Here is a 20,242-nt window from a genome sequence, read left to right on the forward strand (position 1 = left end):
GCTGAGCAACTATCTATCTGTCAAGTATTTCAAGGCTGCAGGTCAATGAAGATATCACTTACTAGGAGGGATAGTTGTTCCGGGAGGTCCAGGGGCACCTGGCGGTCCAGGTGGCCCTGGCCGTCCATCAAGTCCAGGCTGTCCAGGTATGGAAACTCCGGGTAGACCTTGATCCCCCTTCTGTCCTCGCTCCCCAGGCAAACCAGGTGGACCAGGGGGGCCTACACCTGCAATCCCTAAAATGGAAAAAAGCCAATTCTTCAGTATCTCTGGTTTAAACCATGGACTTTTGTAAAGGTGACAATGAAAGCTGGCTAAGTTGCTGCTACTACCATAGGCAACATCCTCTCTCTAAATCTTTATGTATGTGACCATGGCATAGGAGTTATATTATGCGGTAAGAGTTTTCATCAGGCCTCCATAAAGAGAGCCAAATTACAGGTGTACCCATTTTTCTATACAAGCCAGGTAACTGTACATCCTGATGTACATGTGTGCGCACAAGTGTGGAATTTGGGGCAGGCAAATATTACATTTGCAGAGACTTTTGGTTGAAAATTTGATCCCAAGACTTAACATGAGTAAACAATTTAGGTAAGGAAGAAATTGTAATAGGACTAGAGAAAGGAAAAACGTGTATTTATTTGTCATAACTTTAGAGTTACCTAATGTTCTCCTTCCCTGTACAGCTTTCTGATAGACATGGCTAGCAAGCTCCTTTAACCCCTTTCTAAACGTGGTCCCTCATCAACTCCACCTTTAAGCACTTGGCCAGTCTGTATTTAAACCTATATTTAATAGTCAGTCTCAACAGTTTTGACACAAACTCTTCTCCATACATATGGAATTCTGATAATATACATTACTTGCAAGCAACAAAGGGCTAAACTACCCTTAAGTTACTACTCCAGCACTCTTAACTGGCGATTCATTGACAGCCCTGAAGACTAGCATCCTCTATTCACCACAGAACAGTAAAAGCATGGACCATGAATGTTCAAGAGTCCTCACGCCTCAACCCTCAGCTGGAGGACTATCTCCAGGGCTCAAAGGTAGCTCTTAATAGTTTTGCCTTCACTGGTCATTCAGGCCATCTGTCGACCAGGGTATCAATTGTGATGGTGATTATTGCCACACTGCCACCACCCCACTAGGCAGTGAACTAAGATCATGAAGCTAACTAACTCTCCAGATAGCAAAATACACAAGCAATTCACCTCAACTCTTACCTGGAGGCCCTGACAAGCCAGGAGGCCCTTGCAAGCCAGGATATCCACGCTCGCCTTTGGGTCCTGGAAATCCTGGAAGTCCTTTATTCCCTTTTGGTCCCACTTCTACACCATTTCCTGTGATCTGTCATATCAACGAGCCAAGAAAAAGTCACAAGAAAGGTGAAGAGAGGTGGGTCGGTTTGTAGCAAAGCCACAAGAGCCAGCTCACGACATTTCAAACCAATGGCACGATCCTCCGAATGCAACTGGGATCCCAAATAAAAGTCTGCTAAAAAAAGAAAGTCCCCTGTTCCAGCAGAGTGCACTATTATTGTGAGGCTGTACTGCATTCCCACATGGTTAGCTAAAAAATACTAGTGCACACTTCATTCTTGTGGTTTGAGAAGCAAATGGTGTCAGAATGAGAGCAAGAAAGGTTTCCACAGCCAAAGAAAGGTTTCCTCATGGCACACCCCATTCCCAAAAACAGTGAGAGAAGAAAACCTACAATACACCCACCCAAACTACAGAATCTTCACCCCAGGTATTTTAAAACCTTTTGTTTTCATCTGACAATTTATTCAACTGCAGTTTCAACTATGGTGCAAATCCATAGCAATGCCACATATGTCAATGGAGATACTCTGGATTTGCATCACTGTAATAAGGCAGAATTTGACCCTATTCTTTGTTTCCGGGGGACTGCTTGTGGAATAAGATACTACTCTCTGAAGTGAGGTTGAATCCAACCCTATGTGAGAACTCCTGTGACATCATTAGAATTTCTCAGTTGCAGACACTCCATGACCTACAGGATTACATTAATATGGATTATTATATGAATAATAGTGTGGGGATATTTATATTTTCATGGTGCTGCTCACTGTGGGGATGATTAGAGCAGGTTGGGAAAAAATTCAGATTTCACTGAAAAAAGCCACTTTCCACTGGAAAAACATTTTGACTGAAAATTTTTTACCAGCTCTACTGATTACGATCTTAATTTATGATGTTTTTATTCCATTGCCTTCAGTGGATTTGCCTCTGATTTACACTGGTCTAAGTGAGATATGAATCTGGCCTTGTGTTTATAACTGAAGGACCTTGGAACGCAAGATCACACATTCTAAAGGAAGGGAGCAGTGGGTTGTGGTGACTAACACTTGGTGCTACCTGCTGGATCTCTTAGGCACTAGCATAAACTGGAGACACTAATGTCTGGAAGAAACGAGGAGACAAAATGGTGCACTGCCAACCAAACAGAAGAAAAGGAGAAGAAAGCAAAAGCAACTTACAACTCCAGGAGGACCAGGCAGACCACGTTCACCTTTCAGACCCTGCCAATGATATATTTACAGATTATTGAATGACATATTTGTGAACACGAGAGCTAAAAACTTAGTTTTCAAAAAAGTGTCTTATGTTCTTACGTGTCAGGAAACAAGAGATTGCAAAGATTCTGTTGCAGGTTAACAGATAAGGCAAGGCAATGCAATTTCTATTCAGTAGGAGCTGGGCATTGGTACGTAAGCTTCAGTGACAGGCAGGCTTTCACTCTATTCTAGCCGTAAAGACAAATAACCCACACTCACCTTTTCACCATCTCTTCCCGGAACACCATTTAAACCAGGCTCACCAGGTAAACCCTTCAAGGAAAGGAAAAGAAACATCCTCAAAATATTCGCTGCAAATATCCCAAGAGCATTACAAAGAATCTGCTTAGGTGAGAAATGTGTAAGATACTCACATCCCTACCAGGCTGACCAGGATCTCCATCTTTGCCAGGTTTCCCCTTCAAAACACAAATGTTCATTGAAAAATAAAAAGTTTTAGTGGCAAAGAGCCATTGCCAGGAATTGCATGATTTGTTTCCCTTTGTAGTAGATAAATGAAGCAAAGACTCTCTAGAATGCAACCCCTATGATAAATCTCACAATTAAGAGAGGTGTAATAAGCCGGCATTAATTAAATTGAGGATTAACATAGAAAACCAGGGTAACAAAAGCTTGATCAACAGAAATCCTAAGTATTATCAGAATGCAGCATAAAATGACCTCAAATTTAACAAGTGCTGATTCCCCCACACTGAAAGTTTTCCTGGATATAGATTTAGGGCTTAAATTGTGATTCTAGTCTGAAAAGTGACTTTTTAAAAATGCACCTTCATACTCAAATGACAGTGAATACACATAGGCAGCAGATACCTGATTATTGTCAGGACAAAAGAGTTTGCACCATTTTTACTGTTACCACTGCAACACCACCACATATTGGAGACAGTGAGCTGGATTCTACTGCAGCTCAGTCATCAACAGCACTGTTGACTAGGTTTAGACACAGAGCCAAAATTCGCCCTTAGTCACACCCAAACAACCCCACAGCAGACAACAGGGGCCACACAGGTGTAACTAGGATAAAGGTTGGTTTGCAGAATTTTTATTACTAGTGATGATGCTCAATCTGGAAAAGAACAGTGCTTTGAAATTCCAGGCTGACTTTCAGAGGCTGGCAATTACAAAATCATCTCAGTACTTGTAAAAGAGCCCACTTGATACAGAAATTGAGACACATGAAATAAAAATGGAACCCCACATGCTACTGTAGAGTCACACCTCACAGCAGAACTGCATTTCGAGCCCCCAGTAAACATAAATGTCCCAAATCAGAGGGGGAAAATATACTGTGGGTAAAAGTTAGGGTGGAAGAAAGAAAACAAGCATTTGTACCCTTTCTGATCTATGCAGATTTGTGTCCCCTTTCCCAGCAATTACTATCTCACAGTGAAGCAACTTGGGAAAGCATGCAAAATATAATGGGAGTTTTGGCCTTATATTCTTCCCTCTCTATCCTACGCCCAAAAAACAAATGAAAACAAAGCCCCTCCTGAGTGAAACGTAGGACTCTAGAATGCTGAATTCATAAATGGACTTTTTGCACAGCCTTTTTTTAAACCAGGGGCTGGGAAATGGGGAAACCTATCATAAAAGCATTTTATCTCACCTGGTTAACCTCTGTGAAACCTATGGGTCTGATATTCAGAAGGGCCCACTGCCCTCAGTTCAAGTTGTGGGCGCAGGAATTATACAAGGAAACTAACTTCCAATAGAGAATTTATGAACTGATGGCAGCTTGTCTTTACTTCATCTCCTCAGTCCACCTACTGGACCCCTGCTGATCTTACTTCACCACACTGACCTGTGATACCCAATGCAATCCCGACTCAAGAAAGGTGAATAGTTGGCTCTGAATCTATGACTGAAGTGACCTATTGCCATCCCTACAAGGTATGCCGTTACCCTGTGTTTCCCCTCACCAGACTGCATATACACAGCAACAACTCCTCCAGAGACAGCAGATGGGAGTTAACTTTTAATATAGTTTTCAAAGGCTACTGTTCTACTCGCTCACTTCAGAGATCACTCCATTTAGAATGGGTTTTCAGGCACCAGCTTACAAATGTGTCAATAGCATGACTTACTGGGATTCTGTTAGGGTAACTCAATGGAGACCCTCTCTGAAAGGAAACTGCCACTCAAACTGTACAGCCTCAATAGCTTTAAAGAAAATTTCCATACATAACTGTAAAGCGTTTATGTCCAATGCTTATGACAGAGATTCTACCCCTTTTGTTCCTGCCTCAAGATTAAGATCTACATTCAGGGTAATTCCACTAGGGTGCATTGAAAAGGTGCTTTTACACTCAGCTAGAATCACGCCAGTGAATCACTAGTGTCATCTGCAATATCTTGTAGAGCACTGGAGGAAATAAAATCTCTTACCAAGAGAGTCTGATGGCCTGAATTCAATATCTGCTTAATTCTCAAAGCTAAAAGCATTTGGAAAAATAAATCTTTGGTTCAAGGAAGTTACTTACTCTTTTGCCTGGCTCTCCTTGCTCACCTTTTTCACCTTTCACGCCACCCGAAGGACCCTGAACACACAAACATTGTCTTACACTCAGCCCATGGGGACAGAGCAGAACGAATTTACAATTCTCTTACATTATTCTAAGAAAAAAATGCCACTGTGGGAATTACTCACAGGAGGACCTTGTGGCCCAGGGGGTCCTGGTCGACCTCGTTCTCCTGGAATACCCTGTCAGGCATGGGGGAAAAGAGAGAGAAGGGGGTTAAAGCCCTCACCTCCCAACATTGGGTCAATTGTTTTAAACAGGATTTTGCTGCCATTTAAACTTCATGTGCCACGAGTGCTAGTGGTTTTTATCAAGTGTCTTTGATCCATGTGTATCCCAAAGTACTGGTACAAATTTTGTTAACTGATCACTCTATTTATTTCATTGAATCATTGAGATACAATTGCCTCTTGCATATAGCACAGTGGCTGGCTAACTGCCCACAGCCTGCTGCACAACAGTTTAGGGCAGGAAATAAAAATAACCTAGCCAGTTGAAATTACAGGAGGCTAGTCAAGGGGCAGAGAGTAATTACTGAAGATGCAAGGACACCATTAATACCTCTACTCTTGGGGAATAATGCCATTGGATTTTTAGTGAAAGGTAGGACCTCTGTTTTCTATAGCTGCAGCTCCAGTAGCACACGCTGAATAACTAGTTCATTACTAACTCAGAGGGGAGAGTATCAGCTACTGAATCCCTCAAAGCACTTCATCAGGATTTACTTTTTTCTTGCAGGACTTCCATCCACATACAGGCCCAGCCTGACCTTGCTTAGCTTGTGCAATTAGCTGAGATCACAACTTCAGGTGCGATGGCCCCAGGCTTACAAATGTGTTAAATTTGGGATGGCTCCTTTACAGAATGAATAAAAACTGAGTTGTGATGGTGATCAGTCTATAAAAGTTCATTCCAAGTACATTACTTTCACCAAAAGTCTAAATATTTACCTTAAAATTATTGCTAGTGTAAGGCCAAATGCAATTCGCTGGGAGATTGTGTTTGTAGTGCTTTCTAAGGTGCTTTCTAAGGAATGTACAGTCATATTGTCTTGTTTTGTATATTTATACAGCTGCCTTTTGGCATTATTAGACCTTCAGAGACCTCATATGAAATAGTGTGTAAGCTGAAAATAAATCCCAAAGGAGAAATCCAGACATGCCAAACCCGCGGAAAAAAATGCAGATATTAGGTTTGTTTTTGGCTTAATTGGCTCGTAAGTTACTTGTTGGCTAGTTTTTGGCTTGTTTGGCTTGTAGCTTATTGCTTCTTTTTTTTGATCGGCTCCCAGCAAGCAGGGACAAGGGGGGGGGCAAGCAGGGGAAAGGGAGGGAGAGAGTCAGGGGTGCACAGTGGTCCCACCACAGTCCCAGACTGCACGCCAGGGGGAATCTAGTCACATAGAGTGTTGGGGTTCTTAGGGATTGCCTTGTTTTGGCCTCGTTTTGAAATGGCATTAGCTTGATTTTTGGCTTATTGTGAAAGTCGGGGTGCTTATTTACTGTGTGAAAGTTGGCAACTGTGGTGAAATCCTGAAGTCAATGCAAGTATTGCCATTGATCTTAATGGGGCCAGAATTTCCCCACAAATTTAGAATTAAAGAGATGGCCAGTTCTCTGCTTCTTCATCTACTACCCTGGGCCCAGTGAATCAGAGAACACCAGAGTCTCCCACCTTTCCAGGATGACTCCATAGGGTGGTTGTGTATTAGTGGATCTGATGCTTCAGTAGGGCCAAAGGTTCTTATGAAGGGAAGGACAAATTGCTTTGGTCAAAGTGAAAGGAGGAGAGGTCTGGCACTCCTTCCCACATCCCACTTAAAGGCAGACCACCAATGCTTTCTTCATGCTGAAATGTTTGCCAACAAGAACAGGATGAAAAGGTAGTAAGAATGAAGCAAGGTGTTAATCCTAAAACAGCGGCAGAAAACCAGATACCCGGGTGCAGTGTAAGCAGAATAGAAGAAGGACCACTCCTACCTCAAAATATACACCTCATCCCTTGCCTACGGTCAAGCTGGTGTTTGGCATTACCACAGAACTTCAAAGGAAAAAACCCCAAAGCACTCATGCCCCTGCTTGTACTGCCTGACTCATCTGGGATAGCCCCTATAATAGAAGTGGGATTGTGAAAAGTTGTTGGATCAACAGGACAGGACAAATTTAGTATCTTCAGAACTGGCATCTCTCCCAATGACTCTTCAGCAGTTAAGGGTGGGGAAGTTTCTGTACAAGTTAAAGCAACAGTTTGGAAAATGGAACTTAAAAATCAGTAGCAATATTGCCAGCAAGGCTACAGATTCACTGGGGTAGCCAGATGTGCATATTTAGGATGTGGATTTAGGTGCTTAGAAAATGGAAAATGACTTTATTTAGACCAAAAGAAAGAAGGGACTCAAGAGGTCTTGTATGACAAGGAGGTTAAGTCAGCTGCATTTTAGCTTTTACAGGACCCCTCATTATAGTATGATAGATGCAGCTCAGATTTTCATAGATGTCTAATGAATGGGAATTGGGGAACTGAATCCCAAGAGAGCTTGGAAAATCTCAGCCTGGACGTTTAGAGATGACTAGCCATTCAAATCTTGCTGTGGAAGGTTAATTACTTTTATTGTTTCCATAGGATTTCATTTTGGGGACTGTTTCTTGTGTAGTTTAATTTTTTAAATAATGGGAACATGTGGAGATGGCTCAGACATTGTGCAAAATGAAATAACTGAACCAATATGATTGACCCACCCTCTGATATAGGAGAAATGGATAGGCCTGGCTGAGGCAAATGACAATTCAGTGCTTTGGAAAAAGCAGCAGGACCCCCAACAAGCTATACTTTGGGGGATGTCATTCTGAGTAGTACAGCCTCCAATGAATGAGCTGCTCTAAGTAGCTGGACATGTGCTTACCATAGATGGACACAGTTTCCTCCATTCCCACTCACCTGATCTCCTTTCTGAAACTCTATGTCAGTTGGTCTCTTCTGTTCCCCAATTTGTCCTGGTGGCCCTGGAGGTCCCTGAAGGCCTTGGTCACCCTAACACCCAAAAAGATGGCAAAATACATAAAAGTTCCCAGGCTATTACAGACATGGACAACATGAGCCATGCCAGTATGCAGTAAAAGAAGCTTGAATTGTTCTGAAAGCAATACAGTAAAAATCCTCTACTCACTTTTTCACCCTTGGGTCCTTGGAAGTTCAAACCCATATTACCCTGCAAAGAGTTAAAATAATCAACGCTTAGAACAGAGTTGAACAAAACTAAAGGGAAAAATAAGAAAAGAAGGTGGCGGCGGGGAGGGGAGGGGGTATACCTTAGGCCCTGGAAGCCCTGTTGGACCAGGAGGTCCCTGTAAAACAAAACAAAACAAAATCATTCTGTTATAACACTTTCTGCTCAGGGGATTGCAAAGCACTTTGGAAACAATGATGATGAGTTATGTTAATAAATAATACCATTGCTAATAATTCTGAAAGAGCCGACCTGTATCTTGTCCTAGTTATTTACATTATACCCATATTGACTGGGCATTTGTGTCTCCCACTGAGAGTTGGTCCTCATGCCCAGAAGCTTTACTCAATGCATTAGTATATACAATTGCTTCCTTATTTAATTTGCCCAGTTGCAGGTTCAAGTGGAACCCCAAATCCAACATTGATCTATGTGCAAATCCCACCTTACCCCTGCCCCCAGAGGCTCATAGTGCCCAAAAGGGATAGAAGCAATACCATTCCACTGCACAGGTAGGAGGATAGGGGGAGATGGCACAGGAGCTCCCTCTGCTGTGGTGCACAAGGGGCTTTGGGGGCAGACTGAAAATATGGCTGGTGGATCTGGGATGCATTTAAGCCACCACAAATGGTCATCTGGTGGGTGCAGCAGCTGCAGGGGCACTGAAACAAGCTGGGGTGCTGAAAGCCATTGAACAAAACTGTAAACCCTGTATAGGATGGAAGATGTGCATGCAGTTACTTTTATTACTTCAAGCCAGAGGGTGCTTAGTGAGCAGCTGTGGGGATTGCTATGGTCCTGAAGCAGCAGTAGCTACTGCTCAGCAGCTCTGCCTCCAGCTGGAGGCCTGGGCAAGGAGAATTCTCTCCCCCTGTTGCTGAGAAGCTAAATTTGCTTCTAAGGATAGAAAAGAATTAATTCTATGTGACAGGCTAAGGAATCTTACCGTTAAACCTGGTGGCCCAGGGGGACCAATAGGACCGTGTACGCCCAAGGGACCAGGTGGACCCTGTTGGGAAAGGGAAGGAAGGAGTCAGAGATGCCCCTTTCAATGAAAAGCTCCAGATAGCATCAGTTTGGGAGGGCCTTGGCCATGCAGACAAGAATTAGCACCTCATAAATGTCAACTCCAAGGACCCAACCATGACCCTGTCCATGTACAGCCCACGTCTAAGGGAAAGGCCTCAAGACCACCAGTACCATGGGGAACTTACAGCCACTTAACACCAGGGAGTGCCTTGCTGTCAACTTTCAAGGTGCCTCTTTGGATTGCACAAGATTTTTTTTTTAAACCACTTTTACTCCCTTCCTACATGAAGCAAAAATAACAGGGCACTCTGCATTTCTACGGTCTCTTACAGCCAAGAGTAGACAGTAGCAACGCACAGAGCAGAACAACAGAGATGCCAACAGGTCCAGTCTGATCAGACTAGTCCTGTGGTTTGCCTCTCTGCAGTGCACTGGGAAACTGTATCCTTGCTCATGTCCTGTGCAGGCTCATGGGCTCCTCATTCTCTGCTCCCCACACCTCTCCAGTAAAATTACTAATGGCTCAACAGAGGAGCGGACTATCTGGTGTCACTAGCCGTTTTCACAGGAAGGTGTGGGAAACAAAGACCCACTGATGGGCTGGAGCCACTGGACTGCTGAGGAGATGCAGCCTAAGGAGAACAGCTGAGGTTCTGCTCTCATTTCCCCTCATCCACAGCCCAGCAGGGCAGATGCTAGTTTTACTAAAGGAGAGGAATAGTAGAGAACTCAGGAACTAGCCCAGACTCAGAGTGCGTCTCAGAGGGGTAGGGAAATACACAAGCGCACTGTGGCAGCCAGCAGGTAGCTCTTAGCACTGCTGTACTCTGAAGACAGCAGGCCCAGGCCCTCATTGGCCCCCTGCTGGCCGCTTCACTCATGTGCAACCTCACGTCCCAAAAACTATACAGTACATTAAATGTTGGACCTGTTCCTTTTATAGAAACACATGTGCTTCATAGCACTGAATATTGTTCTAGCCATTAATTATGCTGTCAGACTGAATTAATATTCAGTTCAGTGTAGTTTGTCCCCTACCAAAAAGCATACAATCAACAAATACTTTAGGCAACTTACTGGTAACCCTGGAAGTCCTGGAAATCCTGGGTCACCTTTCTGGCCTGACAGTGATGACAGAATTATTTCACCCGGATCGCCCTAAAAGAACAACAACTGATTTAAAAAAAATCAGTACCACACTGCATTCTTCCACTTCAAGCTAGCTTCCACAGACAGCGAGAAGTCATATTAATGCCCAGAGATATGTAGAACTACTATTTCTATAACACAGGTACTTCATTCTCCAATAAACAACCCTTTTAAAAAAATGTTCCCTATTTACTTACAGAATTAATTTTTGCGGTGCTTAGAACCTTTTACCAGCCATCCAAGTACACCATATTTTTATCTGCATGCTGGATAAAAGCACCCAACTTGAATTTCAAAAGGTTAGGGGATTAAAATAAACATGAAAGAAAAGTAAAAAATATTTTATCTCCATTGGAAAGCAACAAATGGGTTGCCAGAAAATTGGTTTACACAGCTATATCCCATATCCCAGAGGATGGGCCCCATTACATTAGGGTCTGCAATTACCTTAGGCCATACAGCATAACTCATCTTTAAGCAAGGCTTCTTATGTGGCTTTGTTATAAGTTTATTTACAGATATTTGGCTTTTTTCTTTTCTTTTTTTAAAAGTTGGTTGGGAAGTGGGAGTGGGGCTGGGGAAAAAAAATGCGGCAGTGTTAAAGTCATCATTCCATGACCCCACAGTGCCAAGCTGTCCTTTCAGCAGCAGTTTGAGAGAACTTTTCCATCGTCCAAATTTAGTATTTAATAGAAGAAAGTATATTTAAATTGGCTCTCGGTCCATATGCTCAAGTAGCTCAAAGAAACAAAAATAAAGGCTTAAAAAATAATAAAATGTGACTATATTTAAACTAGGAGGAAAAAGGTGCCTCTCTTATCCATCATGCAGATGTTTCCTAAGAGAATTTAACTCTCTGCATTACCCCTCTTCCCATGATAATTTAAGTGATGTGTAATATTTTCTAACAGTAATTAGCCACTGGAGGGTGCACAAGCAAGCTACTTGTACACTTCTTGGTGGTTCTAGGCCTTCTATTAGCCTAATGCCTCACAACACACCTGGGGCATTCACTAATAGCCTGCTTGTGCACACACCATTGTGTCTTATTGTTATATTAAATTACAATGGAAGGAAATTGTCCTTTAAAATAAGGATCTATGCCTGTGAAGAGAATCAGATACCAAAGCTGGTGTGTCAGTGGTTTTCCAGTCTTGCGGAGAAGGGTGTGTGTGTGTGTGTGTGTGTATATATATATATGGATTATTATTATTATTTTGTGGATTTATCACCTGTCCTGGAACCCATTCTAGTCACCTGTGATGATCGCCATTTCCATGGTTCTTTGGGGAATGGGTAGGACCAAGGGACTCTGAAGCTACTTCATTTTTACCACCTGCAAGCTCAGTGTGCTCCTTGCCATATGTGAGGCCCATAACAATGTGGTCAAAATAGTTGGCAGGATAGAAACAACTGTCAAGGTCATGCTAGTGATTTCTCTACAAATATTCTGTATTGTAGGATTTTCTATATTTTAATCTATTTAGAGAGTATGCATATACACCAAGATACACAGTTTAAAACACATTTCTATACTGTTAAATAGTTCCTATAGAAGAGCAGAGATAATTCTAACTAAGAACTAAATCATCTACTTTTTTCTGTGAAGTAGCAATTTACGTTCCAGCATATAGGAAGGTCCCTGTGTATTCCATGATCCCATGACCATAGAATTTCATCCCAATTTCTTGCTAGCCCTCATGGTTGAGAAGAAAACCATTAAGCAAACAAATTGGCATGCTGTTGTTTTCCTGAGTCTGCAGAAAATTGCTGAGAGGTGTAAACTGCTCCATTCATCTTTATGGGGTATAACTAAAACCTACAGATGACAATTCAAACGCACGCATTTCATTGCTGATCATTTAGCAGAAATATCCTACTAACGTACTTCTCTCACAATCCTAAACTGTATCCATGCCTTTTCAGATACAAATGCCCCCTCTCGCCCTATTAAGTTGCCAAAACATATTTGAATTTAATATTTGAACACCACACATGGTGCCTGTTGTATATATTGTACTATTCATTCACACATTGAATTCAGTAAAGGCCTGCATTTGTTTTTTTTTTAAAATTGAGTATGAATGCTGCAGAGTTGCCAATTGGTCACATTAAGGAATGGCACAGAAACCAGGGGCCTGGTGCAGAATTTAGGAGCAGCTTGCTGTGGAATATGCAGGACCTTGATTATAGGCAAACAGGTTACTTTTGTCAGATGCACACTAAACATCCATGCTCGCTTAACAGTTAGTTGCAAAAGCCCAGAACACTTACCTTCATACCTGGTAGGCCAGGAGGTCCCTTTGTTAAAAGAAATAAAAATAAGGAAGGATGAGAAAATATCATACAATCAGCAACAAAAAAAGAAGGTATGAATGTATTATTGACATATCATTCACAAAACACTGAACAGACTTCACTGAGCGGGGCAAGGTGACAAAGGGGAGAAAGACACAAAGGATACAAAACAAGGAGACCCTAACATTTCAAGCCTCTGCTGCTTCACTGCTATTCAAGATGAAAGTTCTTTGGCAGCATTTTGAGCAAATATTAAACACTTGCTAAATTGTTTTGTTTTTCATATGCCTCCTGTTATTCTGTATATTACATGCTCATGGTTTCTCTTCTACCAATTCTTACTCCTGCAGGAATCACTTCACTGCGCATTCTTGCATTTTACAGAGAAAAATCTGCACTGTATTTTTTTCTGATCCACAAATAGACAGCATCACTCCCAGATGTGCCTGGGGACATCACTTAAGATCGCTCTTCTCCTACCTCCACACATTTGTTTTCTCTGCAAGTGGCACAGCATCTCAGCAGTGAGAGAATGTAATATTCAAGAAAAGAAGAGATCAAATTCCCTGTTAGCTTTACAAATAGCTTACACCAGAAAAGCTGGATGTCTTGAAGCACACCCAAATGATATTCCATTGAATTATTTACTTGTGGAAATTTTAATATAGTTATTTGGGCACTGACTGTTTCACAATTCTAGGCAAGGGGTTTTCTGTGGGTTATAGGAAGTAGATCTGATTATATAAAATCTCTTACTTACAGGAGGACCTTGTAAACCTGGAAAACCTGGACTGCCTGGGAATCCACGTTCCCCCTAAAGAAGGCAGAGAGAAGAGGCTTAGCCAGCAACAAAACAAGTGATGATACTAAAAAAATTAACACTATTGTAAGCTCATGAACCTGGAATGGAGAAAGGGGCATTGCAGCAAGTTATGGGTTAAACAGTTTACAAAACAAAAATCACAGGTATGAAAAACAGAAGAAAAAGCGTCCAATGGGCTCAAATAGTGTCATGTGCATAGGTCTATTTTTCTGAAAAGATACTATAGCCGGCAATGCTATAGAAAAAGTCAATTGCCTGGAAACAGGCAGGTATCTCAATTTGAACATGAACCTTCATAGATGTGCCAGAGATAAATTAACTCATTACCTAGACAATTTCACTTTATGATCTATCCTTATCAAAGTGATTTTGCAATCAGTGGTTCCAAGATGACTAAGCCAACAATAAATTACTATCTCCAAATAAACAAGAATATTTGGCACTTATCACCTTCAAAGCACTGTAACAAAATCAGGGTACGTCTACACTGCAAAACAAAACAAAACAAAATCTCTGGGGCCTCAGAGATTCTCAGTCTCAGTGAGTCTCAGAGCCCGGTTCAACTGATTCAGGCTTGTGCGGCTTGTACTACAGGGCTAACAATAACAGTGTAGATGTTGCTGTTTGAGCTGAAGCCTGGGTTCTGAGACTCTCCCCATTCACTGGGTATCAGAGCCACGGACTTCAAAAGAGCTCCACATGGTGCAAGTGTCCACTTGCATGGATCAGATGGCAGGACTAGGGCCTACTCATGCAACACACTGATCAGTTATTATTATCCGCAATTTTACATGTGAAGTAACAGGCAGAAGGGGTCATTTTATTACCCAATGCTACAAAGCGTCAGAGCCATGACTGGATCTTGGCTATTTCCTAGCTCCTGATCATGTGAACTAGACTGTGATCCTGTCTCTCATTTCAGAAGATGTGAATGGGCATTATATGGACCCACCTGTAGCCCCCCAGTAATAGCTTACACTACCCAGCACAGTAAGCTATTCCCATTTGCTCTCATCAGTCACAAAGACAAGTTCTATTTCTTCATTATGCTGTCATTACGGCATCAGGAATTTCCAAGGTGCCATGTCCCACCTTTGTTCCATTGCATCCAGGGATACCTTGAAGTCCTGGTGGCCCATCCTGCCCTGGTAACCCCTTGAACATGGAAGGAAGGACAGCACAATTAGCTAAGGATGATCTGTGCAAAAAGAAAAAATAAGCGATAATCTTCTCAACTGTAAAGCCAAATCCTACTTACGGGAAGTCCTGGTGTTCCTGGAAATCCTGGCAGACCTGGAGGACCCTGGAGGGGAAATAACCATATTTATTTGTAAGTGCGGTGGTGGGAGGGGGACTATTTGTTTTTTAAAAAGAATTCCCATTATTTATAGCCTATTGATGTTTCTATAAGTAAAGGACTATGGAAACACCAGAACCACTCCTCGGTGAAAAATAGCCACATGCATGTACCGTACTTTACAACATACTGGGGGGGAATTTAAAGTACTGGGTTAATGTTTTATTAAATTTGTTTCAGAAAAAACATGAAACAAAACCACAAGAGAAAAGACAGCAATTGCAGACACATTAATGGGTATATACACTATACACATTAAGGACTAAGTCCTCAGATGTTGAAAATTGATGTGTCTCCACTGAAGCCAATGAAACTACATGATTTCCACGAGTGGAGGATCTGCCCATAAAGTACAGCAGACAGGAATAAAAGCTGAAGGATTCACAGACAAACCAGGAATCTACTTATGTAGCAGAATAAAAGTCTCTCTCTTTCATAGTAAAGTCAACAGAGGGGCTGGATTTTGACCTATGAAGCTAGTTTGAGTCCTGTATAGCAGGATGGACTGAATAAGCCTTTATTGCTAAATTTATTAAAAGTATGACAAGAAATCCCCTTGGGAAGAATACATTTCTCTTTTGATTCAACTCTATATTTTTTACTCATCTAGCTTTTTGTAACCCACATCTCCAGATCAAAGTAATTCATGTATGTTATGTACTATACCCTGACTTGCGGTGTCACTTACTCTGATTCCTTTGGGTCCAGTAGGCCCTGGAAGGCCATCATCACCCTGTAAAGAACATGGAAAAGGTAAAATTGATAATATTATGCATACTAAAAGTAAACCAAAAGCTTGAATAAAAAGTCAAAATATTTAAGACAAAAGGTGCCTGGTACATCCTGTCAGTATCATGTAGTGTTGTTAGAAGTTCTATTATTTATTACCATCTGAAAGAATGAGGTTTTCAAACCTCTTTCTTTAGGATTTACTGTTGAGTTGGGATTGAAAAGCATTTTGTGTACTTAGTAACCAAGGACTTATAGTTAACAGTTTCTGTTCAGATAGTTTTATATCTGCCTGCATATTACTAATTTCCTTCAGCTTGCTATACTTTAGCATATGTGCTATACTGTGCTCTAGTGGGTAAAAGATAATAGTAGATTGCTTGCAAATTTCATTCTCCTGTTTTTCTTTCATTTACATTCAGAGTGTTACAGGAATTCAGAGCTATGCAATAGGACAGGGGTGGCCAACCTGTGACTCCGGAGCCACAAGTGGCTCTTCAGAAGTTAATATGTGGCTCCTTGTATAGGCACCGACTCTGGGGATGGAGCTACAGGTGCCAACTTTCCAATGTGCCGGGGAGCGCTCTCTACTCAACCCCTGGCTCTGCCACAGGCCCTGCCTCCACTCCACCCCTTCGTGCCCCCTCCTCATAGCCAGCTGTGCCCTCGCTCCTCCCCCTTTCCCCCCAGAGTCTCCTGCATGCCATGGAACAGCTGATTGGGAGGTGCCGGGGGAGGCACTGATTGGTGGGGCTGCCGGTGGGTGGGAGGCTCTGGGAGGGTGGGGGTTGCTGATGGGGGGGCTGCTGACATATTATATGGCTCTTTGGAAATGTACGTTGGTAAATTCTGGCTCCTTCTCAGGCTCAGGTTGGCCACCCCTGCAATAGGACATCTGCCAAAGAAGTGCATTAAAGAGAGTATAAATATACTTATATTTTCTAACCAAAACATCTGATCTCTTTTATTCCCCATTTGCTCTTTCCTTCCTTGCCATCCCTTGCTATATGTGATTCATCTATAACATTTTTGCTTTTTTAATTTTCTGTTTACTGTTTCCACTTCTTGAGTCCCTCCTCTATGTGATGAAAAGCAATAACTTCTTTCCCGTGGTTTCTGAAATGTGACTGTTTTGTATAACGTATGTGTTTACAGAATGAAGAGCCAGATTATGGATAAAGATGACAAAATTAGATAATGTATCTATTTATGTATGTAAAATAAAAAGCAGAGTTGGAGGTATTTCAACACTATACAGTCAGAATTAGAACATTTTAATGTTATTCGGGAGCAGACAGTTATAAATGTGGGCAATTGAGGAATTAAAGAGCATTCATCTCTTCTCTTCAGTGTTGTACTATTGTTTTGGAGTCACACAAGGGGCTTGTTTTAATCCCTTACTTGCCTCCCCACAAAACAATGACCGTAAGAAAACATTGTACTTCATGGCAGAGTAGAAGTGGGACCATTCACACAGCTGGCAAACAGATATGACTTCATCACTTCACTAAGTGATGGAATCACAGGACTGTGGGAGAGGGGATTTCAGTTATTTGACAATGTGTGTTACATGGCCGAGTAAAGCTGCAACACGGCATGTCACTAAGCCTGATCTCTAACCCCTTTCCCTTAGAGCAGTCAGTCTGGCCACTTTCACACCTAATGAATTGGTGTGTGTATTAGCACATAGGTGCTGGGACTAGGGGTGCTGCAGCATCCCCCAGCTTGAAGTGGTTTCCATCATATACAGGGTTTACAGTTTGGTTCAATGGCTCTCAGCACCCCCACTATACAAATTGTTCCAGAACTCCTGTACGAGTGAGGGGTAGAATGCTTATCTGAGGAGCACAAATATTTTCCCTATTGTTTATTGCCTTAAGTTATAGACTTCCACAGCAGGACAGTAATGTAACAGGCTTCCAGGAACTGTACCACTGAAACATTAACCCAATAACGCTCTCTGAATCAGGAGCTCTGGAGATGGCACTAATGCATTTTGTGTCAGTATATCAGGAAATCTAGACACTGCCTGCACCAGAGGTAACATTTATATAGAGTTTGGATACATTGTTACTTACCTTTATGCCTCTTGGGCCAGGAGGTCCCTCTGGTCCCGGAAACCCGGGTAAACCGGGCTGACCTTCTAACCCTGGGAACCCCCTCTCGCCCTACAAACGAAAGCAGGGAAAATTAAGTACTTTTACATACTGCACAAGATATTTATGATAAGTTCAGACAATACAATACTTCAGCTTGCTACAGAGAACTGGAAAGAAGTTAAGCAGCTAGAGTGATTTAAAGCACATTAAGGCGTCAAATCTGACTTCTTGATAAACATCACAACTACTTAACTATGGGATTTCCAGGCAATAGAGTGTACAACTCATTTCAATGACTCTGTATCAATCATACCAATTAAACAGATTAAGTGTGCTGTCTATCTAGTATTTAAACCAGTCTCAGTTGGTCATTTGTCAAATTTTTCAAACAAGTACCTTTGGCTTTCTCCCAGGCTTCCCAAGAGCATGAAGCAGCTTTCTGTAAAAATTCACAAAGCTACCACTGTCCTTTTCCAAATCCTGCCTTTAAAGTCACTTCTGCTGTGACACCTATAAAAAAACTCAACTAGGGAAGCTGCTGTGCTGTGACCCATACTCATCATGCTGCACGTAATCTCGCTGTTACCTTGTGCTTCCTCAGTCTGTTGTATTCACCTGTTGCCTCATCTTATACTTTGACTGTATGCTCTTGGGGGCAGGTATCATTTCTCATGTGTTTGTACAGTACTTAGCACAACGGGCTCCTGCTCTCTGACAGGGAGCCTGGGTGATACCAACGCTGCCACCATAGGTAAACTGGAATTTGCCAGCATAAATTTATTCGTACGCAATTTTATCATTATGAAATTTGAACAATTATATGTTACATACACCCCTACATTAGAAGAACATTATGACTGCAAACTCAAATACTCAGAAGTTGAGAAATGCCAGAATTAAGGTTGCCTGTGCAATCTTAATTCAGCTCCTTTGTGTGTATGAATTATGATAGTCTTCAATTACACAATCACATACTATTTTTACCACAAGACCCCTGCCTCCTTCAGTGCTCAGGTTGGGCAATGATCACTTAATGAGCAGCTAGTCAATATTTTGTTTTAGCCTCATTGTTCAATGCATTGACCATGGCCTTATTTACCGCACACTATTCAAACCCTATGCTGAATAAAGAATAATTAATTTTGTCATGGACATTTCTGTGGCCCTCATTATGGACTGACTGCTCGACAAATGTTAAATGAATTTATTTTCTCAACACCCCGGCGAGGCAAAGGACTATTATTACCCTCATTTTACAAATGCAGAACTAAGGTAGAGAGAGTAAAGTCAAAAGGGTCCACTAATTTTGGATAACCAATGTGGGACACATAACACCTGAGCAAGCAAGAGCTCCAGCCTCCAGAGGGTATTTTGGTGTTTCAGTAGCAAGAGCATGCTGATAGCTGCATCACAATTTTCAGTTTTTACAGGATTTGCAGATCAGCATCTGACCTTTTTTTGTCAACATGGCCTGGGGAATTTGAATGAATGGTCAGTCACTAATTAATGCACAAGTGGAATACTCTCCAATGTGCATTAGTGTTTGTATGTTATTTATTTAAAGGAAATTTCAAAAAAATTTAGGAACACTGGAAAAACCTCATCTCCTCCCTCAGCACCAATTTACTGCCCCTTGCTGCTGCCTGAGCAGTAACATTATGACATCAAAGATTATCAGCCACTCATCGCTCTTTGGGGAGTGTCACTGGAGCCATGGTTATCATGGCAATGACTGCTTTTGACAACTGATTTACCTCAGACTCTCATTGCACTATTGCAAAGAAGGGTCCCAGGATGGTCTGTAATGAGAGCAGACTGGAGGTGGTTAAGCTCCTACTGTGTTCCTTCATGTTTGTACTCAAGTAGGTTACACTTCCTTTTCTAAGGGTAATTGTTTGTTAGAAAAGAGATGACTAAGGGGGAAGGAGGGAGGGGCTTCCCAGGAGAACACGGGGCCGGGGGCCACAACCTAGGCCAGGGGAGGCTTAGTCTGCTCTGACCTACTGCCCATGGGTAAAGGGCTATAAAATCATGAGTGGTGTGGAGAAAGTAAAAGGGGATGTCTTATTTACCTCCTCACATAACACAAGAACCAGGGGTCACCCAATGAAGGTAACCGGCAGCACATTTAAAATAAGCAAAAGGAAATACTTCATACAATGCACAGTCAACCTGTGGGACTTGTTGCAATGGGATGTTGTGAAGGGCAAAAGTGTAACTGGGTTCTAAAAAGAATTAGGTAAGTTCATGGAGGATAGGTCCATCACTCACTATTAGCCAAGATGGGCAGGGATGTAACACCAGGCGCTAAGTGTCCCTAAACCTCTGACTGCCAGAAGCTGGAACTGGACCACAGTGGATGGACCACTTGATAAGTGCCTTGTTCTGTTCATTCCCTCCAAAGCATC

At 42.1% G+C, this 20,242-nt stretch overlaps 1 protein-coding gene across 2 annotated transcripts in view; it reads right to left on the reverse strand.

Annotated features, from left to right (window-relative positions):
• COL4A5 (collagen type IV alpha 5 chain) overlaps positions 1–20,242 on the reverse strand; it is a 147,857-nt gene that overhangs the window by 56,212 nt on the left and 71,403 nt on the right. For both annotated transcript variants that reach the window (XM_074962487.1, XM_074962488.1), the window contains 18 exons: positions 17,814–17,903; positions 15,695–15,739; positions 14,908–14,952; positions 14,742–14,804; positions 13,587–13,640; positions 12,803–12,829; positions 10,457–10,537; positions 9,297–9,359; positions 8,433–8,468; positions 8,291–8,332; positions 8,062–8,154; positions 5,253–5,306; positions 5,086–5,142; positions 2,959–3,003; positions 2,804–2,857; positions 2,507–2,548; positions 1,230–1,353; positions 63–236 (listed from right to left, as the gene is read on the reverse strand). In XM_074962487.1, coding sequence (XP_074818588.1) covers positions 63–236; positions 1,230–1,353; positions 2,507–2,548; positions 2,804–2,857; positions 2,959–3,003; positions 5,086–5,142; positions 5,253–5,306; positions 8,062–8,154; positions 8,291–8,332; positions 8,433–8,468; positions 9,297–9,359; positions 10,457–10,537; positions 12,803–12,829; positions 13,587–13,640; positions 14,742–14,804; positions 14,908–14,952; positions 15,695–15,739; positions 17,814–17,903 — 1,189 coding nt within the window. The remainder of the gene's footprint in view (positions 1–62; positions 237–1,229; positions 1,354–2,506; positions 2,549–2,803; positions 2,858–2,958; positions 3,004–5,085; positions 5,143–5,252; positions 5,307–8,061; positions 8,155–8,290; positions 8,333–8,432; positions 8,469–9,296; positions 9,360–10,456; positions 10,538–12,802; positions 12,830–13,586; positions 13,641–14,741; positions 14,805–14,907; positions 14,953–15,694; positions 15,740–17,813; positions 17,904–20,242) is intronic.

The sequence above is a fragment of the Natator depressus genome, chromosome 9 (genome assembly GCF_965152275.1).
Source record: "Natator depressus isolate rNatDep1 chromosome 9, rNatDep2.hap1, whole genome shotgun sequence".
NCBI lineage: Eukaryota > Metazoa > Chordata > Testudines > Cheloniidae > Natator > Natator depressus.